Source organism: Zea mays, chromosome 10 (assembly GCF_902167145.1).
Source record: "Zea mays cultivar B73 chromosome 10, Zm-B73-REFERENCE-NAM-5.0, whole genome shotgun sequence".
NCBI lineage: Eukaryota > Viridiplantae > Streptophyta > Magnoliopsida > Poales > Poaceae > Zea > Zea mays.
Window position 1 is genome coordinate 83,313,204 of NC_050105.1, and position 11,296 is coordinate 83,324,499.

Here is an 11,296-nt window from a genome sequence, read left to right on the forward strand (position 1 = left end):
TCCCACAACTCTTTCCCGTCTGTGTATTGCATATTCGCATCAACCAGACGGTCAACAAGGGCGCTAAGAACGGCTCCCGTGAACATAGTATTGGCATGGTCGTACTCTTTCTCCTGTTCAGGAGTCAGTGGACCCTCAGGTCTGCCTTTACTAACATGGAAGACATTCATAGCAGTAAGCCAGAGCGTGGCCTTGACTTGCCATCTCTTAAAGTGCATACCATTAAACTTTTCTGGCTTCAGCGCGTCGGCAAAAGCAGCCATAGAAAAACATAACAAGCCAAATCAGATGATGCGTACTGATTAGACTTACTGATTGTTGGCGCGCGCCAGGATCAGCTGGGTCGACGATGTCAGAAGATCACGAGCAGTCGCGTGAAGGCGAGGGGCCGGATTTCGGCGGACCATTCACGCGCATGTCGTGCGCCCGCGCCCTTCGCCCCGCCCCGGCCCGGCCCGGCGAGGCGAGCGAGCGCGCGCGCGCGTGGCTCTCCACACTCTCTCCTCTCATCCATGACTTGGTGAGTGAGTGTGGCTTCCATATTTAAGCTAGCTCTACTCCACTAGAGCTAGCAATATGGTGCTAATGGTTCCACCTATCCTCTAGCCATCCTCTTGTATGGGCTTTTGAGATTTTCTGGGATTTATTTGAATTTCTTAATTGGGCCAAGCCCATAAATCCTAACACCTACTGCTGATCAACGACCTCGATACCCAGATAAAATGACAGTAACCCCAAATCACTCATCTCAAATTGAGTTGTCATCTCCATCTTGAACCTCGAGATTTCTGCTGGATCACTTCTTATCACAATTAAGTCATCAACAAAAGATACCTAGTACCACTGCTGGCTCACAAGCACACTCGGTGAAGCCTAACTTCTTTAGACTTTGTCAAGCTTCACGTTTCAGGCTCTAGGAGTACATGCTTCTCCTTTCCCTTCACTTCATACCCTTCAGGCTGAGAAACATACATACACTTCTTCCAGTTCACCATTCTGAAAATAACATTGACAAAGAAAATAGAAAAGGTTGATTGGGAGTTGGGACTGGCCGTCTGCCCTTGTTGCAATGGAACAGCGATCTTTTGGTCAATCAAACCTGAGCCATTGTTTACAAAACATAAATAACATCATATCTGCTAGGGCAAATTGATGTGAAGATAAGACGCTTCTTAATTTACAAAACATAAATGACATCACATCTAATATTAATTTGGAAATAAGACGCCTCTTAATTTAGAGCCACACCCTTCTGAGGACCCGTCCAGTTCCCTGCAACCTACGTTCCACTGAAAACAGCATCTTTAAAAGCATGTTGAAAATCCAAACCAAATTTCTCCAGGCCGCTAAAAGAAGGAACTTGTCAAAAAGAGCTATCACGTTCGTTCCAAGAAGCTAGAATTTTCGCAATTGCATTGCTAGGTAGTCTGGCTTCTGCCTCCCCAATTGAGTGTTAAGTACAAACTCCATCCGAGTTGCTGCACATAAACATTTGCCGGCACCTACTCTACTATTGCCATTTTTCCCACCATGGCCGTGTTCGACATGAAGTCCGCTCCCTTGATGATCCTAGAACTCCTCTTAGTTAGCCTTGGCCTTACCATTGCGCCCTTCAGCGCCGAAGAAAACAACGACCACTGGTTCGTCTACTCTGGCTTCGCCAATGCTAGCCTCACCCTAGACAACACAGCCTCGATCACACCAAGCGGGTTGCTGGAGCTGACCAATGGCACGGTCATGAGCATGGGCCATGCCTTCTACCCGACTCCACTGCGCCTCCGTGACTCGCCCAACAGCACGGTGCAGTCCTTCTCTGCCTCCTTCGTGTTCGGCATCATCTCCATCTACGACGACTTGAGCAGCCACGGCCTCGCTATGTTGATTGCACCGAGCAGGACACTTTCCGCGCTTCCAGTGCAATACCTGGGCCTCCTAAGTGGCTCCAACGATGGCAACAAGAGCAACCATATCTTCGCCGTTGAGCTTGACACCTACCAGAACAGTGAGTTTAAGGACATCAACAACAACCACATCGGCATCGACATCAACAGCATGACCTCCGTGCAGTCCAACCCGGCTGGTTTCTTCCATGATCAAGATGGAACCTTCGAAAACCTGACACTCAGTAGCAAAGAGGCGATGCGGGTGTGGGTGGAGTACGATCGAGAGAATACACAGATTGACGTCACCATGGCTCCTCTGGCCATAGTCAAACCTAAGAGACCAACAGTGTCCACTATCCAAAACCTCTCAGACGTGCTCACCGACGTGGCATACGTCGGTTTCTCATCGTCAACGGGCAAGATCCATACGCAACACTATGTTCTCGGCTGGAGCTTCGCCATGAACGGCCCTGCTCCGTCCATCGACCTGAGCATGCTTCCAAAGCTTCCACGGCATCATCACAAGAGTCGACGATCCTGGGTGTTAGAGACAGTTCTGCCCATAGCAACTGCAGCATTGCTCTTGTCTCTTGGTGTCGTTGCTTTCTTGCTTGTGCGGAGGCATGTCAGGTACGCGGAGATACGGGAAGACTGGGAATTGGAGTTCGGCCCGCACCGATTCTCATACAAGGACCTGTTCCATGCGACGGGTGGATTTGAGAACAAGAATCTTCTTGGCATTGGAGGATTTGGGAGAGTGTACAAAGGGGAGCTCCCGAGATCGAGATTGAAGATAGCCGTGAAGAGGGTATCGCATGACTCCAAGCAAGGGATGAAGGAGTTTATCGCGGAGATCGTCAGCATAGGACGTCTTCAGAACCGCAATCTCGTCCAGTTGCTTGGCTACTGTCGTCGCAAAGGTGAGCTCCTACTGGTATATGAGTACATGCCCAATGGAAGCTTGGATAAATACCTGCATAATGCAAAAGAGGGCAACTCTGCGTTGAGTTGGGCTCAAAGGTTTCGGATCATCAAGGGAATCGCATCCGGCCTACTGTATCTCCATGAGGAGTGGGAGAAGGTAGTTGTTCACAGAGACATCAAGGGAAGCAATGTGCTCCTCGACAGCGAGATGAATGGACGGTTAGGCGATTTCGGCCTTGCAAGGTTGTATGATCACGGTGTCGACCCACAGACCACACATGTGGTTGGCACCATAGGTTACCTTGCTCCGAAGCTCGCACGCGGCGGAAATGCCACTCCCCTTACAGATGTTTTCTCCTTTGGTATGTTTGTCCTTGAGGTCACCTGTGGACAGAGGCCTGTCAGACACGAAAATGTGCAAGATAGCCAACTCATGCTGGTTGATTGGGTGCTCGACAAGGTGCGAGAAGGATCATTCGGTGCTACCATGGATGCTAGGCTTGAAGGGAAGTATGATATCGGTGAGGCATACTTGGCGTTGAAAATAGGGCTGTTGTGTTCACACCCATTCGCCAGTGAAAGGCCTACCATGCGGCAAGTCATACAATACTTGGATGGGGAGATTGAGGCTCCAGATTTAAGCTTCGAGGTGCTAGCCTCTATGCAAAGTGAAGGGATCGATCCATACCTCATTTCATATCCCTTGTCAACAGAATGCTTCAGCACAACGTCAAACGTCGTCTCTGGAGGAAGATGAAAATGTGTTGTCATGAATGGATACAAATATGTTTATTGCATACCCTAAGTAACTTATTTGCAGGTTCTTTTTAGGAGAACACACTGACTAAGGTTTTGGAGTCAACTTCAAAGTAAAGATGAAAACAAGGATCTAATAATAAAAGGCTGCAGAAGGATGGAGTCAGTTGGGATGCACATCTTCGCGCACTATGGCTGGAGATTCATAAACAGATTGTCATTATAATTTTGTTTTTCTGTGTTTTCGTGAGTGCCTATACTATGTGTCGGAGGTTTGTCCATCCTTGGTGTTGTAGTCCCTGTGACTACTGTTTTTGTAAGCGTTGGCCCTAGCCTCTCGTTTTGACTTTTGAGGTTAAAGCCGGACATTTCCATTATCTAAAAAAAGAAATTAAATGTGCATTGTATATATAGAGGAAGCCTACATAACTCGAGGATATTGTTATTAATTTGCCTGTAAAATAGTGTGCTTCTTTTTCTGTTTGCATCCAGATATCTTGTGTTTTTTGTTCAATTACTTCGTGCAGCACCCTTGTTTTGCATTAGAACCTCCAATCAAATAATTGACGGTACTCACTGATGTCAAAATTCACTAGCTTTCACTGTAAGATAACTACTATTCATAAGTAGTCAGTTATATATGTTTGTTTTTTTACAACTATTCATATGTGCATCCATGAGAATCATAAGGCCAGATGGATGAAAAAAATCGACAAGACAACTAAGCTACATAATAACATGTTCAGTCATATAAAAGATTTTTTTTTGCTTAACACAATTATATAAAAAAATGTATATGTTACATCCATCTACCTGAATCCTCCCATGCCAGGTTCCCTTGATCCTAGCTAAGTATTGGTAATCTCTATGAATTGTACTAGTATGACCAGAAACATATTGCCAAGTGTGCACTGAATGTACATAAGATATTTTCGGTAAGTAGGAATCTGGAACTGGCATTTTGAAGTCTGTAAGTCTCAAATGCAAAGTTCCCTTGGTCCTAGACAATCTCTACATCTCAATCAGACAAATAATAATGTGTCTGGAGTCTGGACAAATTGTACTCCTATAGATACAACCATGAGGGTACTCAGAAGTCCATGCTGAATCCATATAAGATTTTTTCAGGAAGTAAGGATTTGGACCTGGCATTCTGAAGTAGTGAAGCCTGAATAACCAGATGCCAAGTAGCTTTGAAACAAGGTAATCTCCACAATTCACACACAGACAAAGAATGAACGAATTGTTTTGTACTTTTATGACCACACATATGTTTGCATCAAAGCAGCACACATCGCATCAAGCTTCGTTTTCAGTTATTTCCCTTCTTTAAATGCACTTGTTTACTTCTAGTTCCTTCCATTTTACATGGAAAAAATAAATATTTCGATGTTCACAGGGATCCATATCCCTGTTAGCAACTTTATGTTTTCCTTAGTCTATACTCTATAGTAGTATAGTTATAGGAAGCTAGGTTCTGGCTCTTGCTTAAGCTTAGTATTTAAAAAATTTAGATCACATTGCATATATAAGAAATTATATGCACGTAGGATTAGATCCTATTTCTACAGAACAAAATTTTATGTATAATCGCAGCTTCAGGCCTTTAATCAGAAGCCTGAGATATGAGTTAACAAGTATTCCCTCCAACCTAGGTAATCACTTCAAGTGGCCGTCAGATAGGTATACATCAAAGCTTTATTACACATTTAACAAGCTTTGTTTTCAGCCTCCATCTTTAAATGCAATGTTGTAAGCTATTCTTGTCCACAACCTGTTAAAGGACTACAAAAAGTTGATTGGAATCCTCTACCCTTGTTGCAATGGAACAGCGATCTTTACTAGCCCGTGTCTCACGGGACACATTTGTTTCTTTTGTTAAGCTCTAACCAGTCCACATTCTGGATGAAAGCAGAAATGTATGCTAACAATGCTTGACTCAAAAATTTAGCCTTCTTGTGCAAACAATGGAAGCTTTCTTTCTGGATCTTAGTTTGGGTTCATAGTTTATGTACAAGCATTAAAGCTTCCCTTATAGAAAAAAAGTTTTATATACAAGCATGAAAGATGCTACTTGTACAATACGGAGCCTCCTATTCATGACAAAAAGTTGATATGATGATATGATGGTTCAGCTGAATGATTTTTAGCTGACATTGTCTTACTACATTTCATGTTCAGTTATTCTGGAATCCTAAATACTCCCTTCATTCCAAATTGTAAGATGTTTTGTCTTTTCTAGTTACATAGCTTTTGCTATACACTTGGATATGCATTGTATCTAAAAGAACGTCTTACAATTTAGAACAGATGGAGTACTTGTTAGGCTGTTACTTAAAATCAATTCTAAGATGTGGTAGCAAATAAACCTAACAGTATAAGTGTCTATATCACCTATTAAAATTTAGACAATAACAGATGTTGAAAATCCAGAAACTAGACTTGGTATGAAGCAGCAAGTTAAAATCTAATATAAACTGAACCACTGAGTGCAAGCGGAAACCAGATAGCATTGGTTGCCCACATAACACTTACTGCTTGCTATCCTTGTTGATTTGCAGCTTGCAAGACACACACATGCTTGTAATGGCAATGAAGCATACGTCCTTCCTTCCGTACCTGCTCCTCCTCACAACCTTGGCATCCTGCGATGATCAATTTCTGTTATCTGGCTTCACCCAATCCAGCTTAAACCTTGATGGTTCTGCCATCGTCACAAATGATGGCCTCCTTGATCTGACCAATAGCACTGCAATTACCAACGGTCACGCATTCTACCCCAGCCCTTTGCACTTCCGCAAATCACCTGATGGTAAAGTTGAATCCTTCTCAGTCAATGTTGTTTTCAGCATCTTCATCACATACCCAGACTTGAGTGCTGACGGCATGGCCTTCTTCATCGCACCTACCAAGAATTTCTCTGATGCACGGGCAGGCAAGTACTTTGGCTTGCTCAACGAAAACAACAATGGAAACACAAGAAACCACATCTTCATGGTCGAGCTTGATACCTACAAAAATGCTGAGGTACAAGATATCAACGACAACCACGTTGGAATCAACATCAACGGTGTATTCTCCTTCAAATCCAATACATCTGGCTTCTATGAAGATAGTGGTGCCTTCCGGGAGCTGACACTGAATGGAAACAAGGGAACACAACTGTGGATCGACTATGACAAGAGTACTATGCAGATCAATGTGACCCTGGCTCCGATCAACGTGCACAAACCATCCAGGCCACTGCTGTCTACAACCTATGATCTCTCAACTGTAATCTCCACCTCAACTTCATACATTGGATTCGCATCCGGAGCTTCTCCCGTGAACTCCCGTCATTATGTGATGGGCTGGAGCTTTGGCATGAATAAACCAGCCCCACCCCTTGACGTCTCCAAGCTTCCCAAGTTGCCTTTCCATGGCCCCAAGGCCCAGTCCAAGCTCTTGGCAATTGTCCTGCCGATAGCCACTGCAACGTTGATCCTCTCCATAGGCACTATTGTCACTCTGGTTGTCCGAAGGCGGCTGAAGTATGCTGAGGTGCGTGAGGATTGGGAGGGTGAGTTTGGTCCACATCGGTTTTCATACAAGGATTTGTACCATGCTACAGGGGGGTTTAAGAATAAGCACCTGCTTGGAGAAGGAGGGTTTGGGAAAGTATACAAAGGAGTCCTTCCATTATCTAATGTAGAGGTTGCTGTGAAGAGGATGTCTCATGAGTCAAGACAAGGAATGAAAGAGTTTGTCACTGAGGTTGTTAGCATCGGTCGACTCCGCCATCGCAACCTTGTCCAGCTACTTGGCTACTGCAGGAGAAAAGGTGAGCTGTTTTTGGTTTATAACTACATGCCCAATGGTAGCCTTGATAAATATCTATACTGTGAAGAGCACGGTGCTATTTTGAACTGGGAACAGAGGTTTCGAGTCATCAGAAACATCGCTACCGTCTTGCTGTATCTCCATGAGAAGTGGGAGAAGATAGTGATCCACAGAGACATCAAGGCAAGCAACGTACTCCTAGATGGTGAAATGAACGGCCGCCTCGGCGACTTCGGCCTTGCAAGGTTGTATGATCACGGCACTGACCCACAAACAACACATATGGTTGGAACAAAGGGATACCTAGCACCCGAGCTTCTGCGCACAGGGAAGGCGTCCCCTCATACAGATGTCTTTGCCTTCGGCATGTTCCTTCTTGAGGTTGCGTGTGGGCAAAGACCTGTCAAGAAAAATGCAGAGGGGACTGAATTTTTCTTGGTCGATTGGGTGCTCGAGCACTGGAATAATGGTGTTATTACAAAGACACTGGATTCAAGGCTTCAGGGTGACTACAACATTGATGAGGCCCATCTTGTGTTGAAGCTAGGACTCTTGTGCTCGCACCCACTTCCTAGTTCAAGGCCTAGGATGCGACAAGTTATGCAATACCTCGATGGCGATACGCCACTACCCGAGCTAAGGCCAACGCAACTGAGCTCGAACATGGTTGCCTTGATGAAAAACAGTGGACTCAACTCATCTGTCGTGTCATATCCGCAAATATCGACGAGCTTCTGCACAATATCTAGCCTCTCGGGAGGAAGATGATATCTGCCATTTTTCCGTACTTCATTACTTAGCTGTTTAGTATGTGACGCGTTTAATTTTATTGTATAAGTCTTTGTATTTTTAGGTGCCCACGGGTTGTATGTTTGTCTGTTTAGTGCGGGGATTTATGTCTGTTTGTCTTTTGAATTCTTTAGGTGTTGGCAGTAGTTTCTTTTTAACGGAACATTTTTCTTCGTTGTTTTCGTCACAAGGACTTGTCCACAAGCAGCAACATGTTCAATACCCTAACACGATAGTGAATTTAGTGATGCTAAAACACGACATAACTGAATAAATAAATCCGCATAAAAAGAATGCATAACGAGATTTCTTCATCTAACAGAAGTTCACCAGAAGACTCGCACGGATCTGACGCCGAGAATGAAATCTAACAGATATAAAAAGAAATCCACAAGGGAGAATGGTTTCTCCTTGTGTGTGTGTGTGTTTGTGTCAGTTTTGTCAGAATTTGTGGCAAATTGCTCTTCAAATCGTGCCGCAGAGAGCACTGACATACACGCACAGTTTCATATAGTATTTGTTTTGGGGCGAAAATGAAGCGATGTATGGTTCGGTAATATATTCATCTAGATAAGCTCCGAACAAGCACTAATCGCAATTTGCGGACAAGCTTCAGAAATCACGATTACCTCGTACTACTGTAGTGCCGTCTCCGTGGCAGCCCGGCGGATACCTACGCCGAGCACAGGATAAGGCGCAGCCCCCTGCCCCTTGCCCCCCGCCCGCTGCAATCTGGCCTTCGGCGGAGGAATCAGGAGGCCGTAGCCGAGGAGACGATGTCACGACCCTGGTATTCCTGCTACTGCTACTTATGCTGTTAATGTTTAGTCTTTGATTAAGTCAGTCGGAGAAGAAGAGGATTAGAGAGGGATTACTGTTGACCATCAGGGTTCTAAGTCTTGTAATAGATCCAGACCATTAGGCTCATATTAGAGTCTATAAATATTTATAATCACATCTGGAAGAGACTATGAAATGGAATAAAGAACAAACTCCACCAAAACTTGTATTTATCTAAGCGCACCTAGGGAAGTCTTCTTCTCCAGCGACGACGAATTCTCACGCCGTGGTTGCTCGTCGTCGGCCACGGGACGTCGATCCATAGGTATCAAAGTTCTCTTTCTTCGGTGTGGGTTGGTGATCACAAGGAAGTTAGGTTGGTATTAGGTAAAAGAGGAGGTGATCACCACGATGCCCTCTGTCAAACCTTTGGCGCGGTCCAGGCTGGTATTGGAAGCAATGACGATAGAAGCTAAACAAGGAGAAACAAGGTGGGAGAAGATGATGGCGACGCTGGAGAGGTTAACGGGGAAGGTTGAGGCTATGGAGAAGGTGCATCACCAGCTATTGGGACAGTCAGAATTGACTACCGACTTGGTGAAACAGGATGTCGAAGAGAGGACAACCCTATCTAGGCGTGTGGCGGAGAACAAGAAGGCGTTAACAAGGATGAGGTTGGAGGCTATGGCGAGAGAGATGGAGGATGTTGGAGCGGGACCTGAGTCATCGGATACAGGAGGTAGAAGAGGGGCCTCGCCGATCATGAATTAAGGAGGAATGAAGGGGGAATTATCTGGTGGAGAATTCAGACACTAGGATCAGGGAGGAAGGGAGTTTCAACATGTACCCAAGATGCTTTTCCCCAAGTTTGGAGGCAAGGAACCTGTGATTTGGTTGAACCGACGTGAGGATTATTTCAACATGTATTAGGTTCCTGGTGCAATGAAGGTAGTTGCTCCTTCGGTGAACACGGGGGGAAATGCAGCTAGGTGGCTGCAGATTCTGAAGTTGAGGGGAGATTTGGGAGATTGGCCAAATTTTTCTAGAATCATGTTTTTGCCAAAATTTGGTGTGGATGAATACCCAAAAGCTATGGGAAGAATTATGCATCTGCAACAGAAAGGGGTGTAGAGGAGTACGTAGAAGAATTTGAGGAGGCCAAATGTTGGGGGTCTTCTTCTCCGTCGAAGGTCCTCTAGGCAAAAACACCATCGACAAGACAGTACAAAAGCATGTGTGACATAAAGATATAAGTCGAAGATGATGCGGACAGAGCTGAAGCTACGACTGAAAGAGCTTCGGCTTGATATTATGATAAAGACGAAGGACGATACCGACTTAAAGAGGAAAAGACTATATAGTCCTTAATAGTTCGTATTATGATCATAATTAATTATCAGAGACATGGATGTAATTTCGTTCGGGCTGCGTCCCGTGCCTATAAATAGATGAACAGTACCCTTGTACTGTTCACACTGCATTGTAATCGCACTCGCGTCACTATCACATTTTCACCTTCTATCAAGCCGAAGGTATCAATGTAATATTAATGTTATGAATATTCACTCGCGATTAAGAAATGAGAATGTAAATAATTTGTCTACATGTCATCATTATTTACATTCTTTCGTATTTCATATACCTTCATTTATATTTGTTTACTAAGATGATGAAGGTTCGCCGTTCATACCCTTTGTCTGAGGATCATTATACCCGAAAGGAGATAATGTTTCAAAGGATGAAGGTCTTTTATCATTAACAATTGTGTTGCTTTGTTCTTGATGTATAGCATCTGAGAGCAAGGACCAACATTGGCGCCCACCTCCGGTGAACTCACTTCCACAGTTGTGACGATGGCTTCGCACAACAACCAAGCTGTAGCACCTTTGGCCATGAAGCTGGTGCTCCCAATCACAGACGGCTCAAATTCTGAACCAGCCAACAAGAAGCAGAAGAAGGAAGCACAAAGAAGGGTACAACTTGTTGGGGTGCAAGGACCCTTCATCAAATCCAAGTGGCCTCACATTCCAATTACCTTCTCTCAGGAGGACCTTCAGCTCAAGGATTATCCTCACAATGACGCAATGGTCATATCTTGTGTCATCAAGGGATTTCTGGTACACAATGTCCTGGTAGACACATGCAGTGCAGCAGATATCATCTTTTCAAAGGCTTTCAGGCAAATGCAAGAGCCAGAGGATAAGATACATGATGCAACATACCCTCTTTGTGGCTTTGGAGGAAGACAGATTGTGGCACTTGGAAAGATAACAATGCCAATTACCTTCGGATATGTTCACAACACAAGAAAACAGAACATGTTGTCTTTGACATTGTTGATATGG

The 11,296-nt window shown here is 44.5% G+C and overlaps 2 protein-coding genes and 1 long non-coding RNA gene across 3 annotated transcripts; 2 read left to right on the plus strand and 1 right to left on the minus strand.

Moving 5' to 3' along the window:
• Window positions 1-693: 693 nt before the first annotated feature.
• On the plus strand, window positions 694-5,139 carry LOC103642561 (L-type lectin-domain containing receptor kinase SIT2). Its single transcript, XM_020545744.3, has one exon. The coding sequence runs from the start codon at window positions 1,531-1,533 to the stop codon at window positions 3,562-3,564; it is 2,034 nt and encodes a 677-aa protein (XP_020401333.1). The 5' UTR covers window positions 694-1,530; the 3' UTR covers window positions 3,565-5,139.
• LOC109943019 (uncharacterized) lies at window positions 721-9,766 on the minus strand. The gene is made up of 2 exons (XR_002265618.3): window positions 8,801-9,766; window positions 721-1,099 (listed from the first exon to the last, which is right to left on the minus strand). It is a non-coding gene; the product is annotated as an uncharacterized lncRNA (long non-coding RNA).
• On the plus strand, window positions 4,322-8,344 carry LOC109943017 (L-type lectin-domain containing receptor kinase SIT2-like). Its single transcript, XM_020545745.1, has one exon. It carries the CDS (start codon window positions 6,141-6,143, stop codon window positions 8,148-8,150), a length of 2,010 nt encoding a protein of 669 aa, XP_020401334.1. The 5' UTR covers window positions 4,322-6,140; the 3' UTR covers window positions 8,151-8,344.
• Window positions 9,767-11,296: the final 1,530 nt, after the last annotated feature.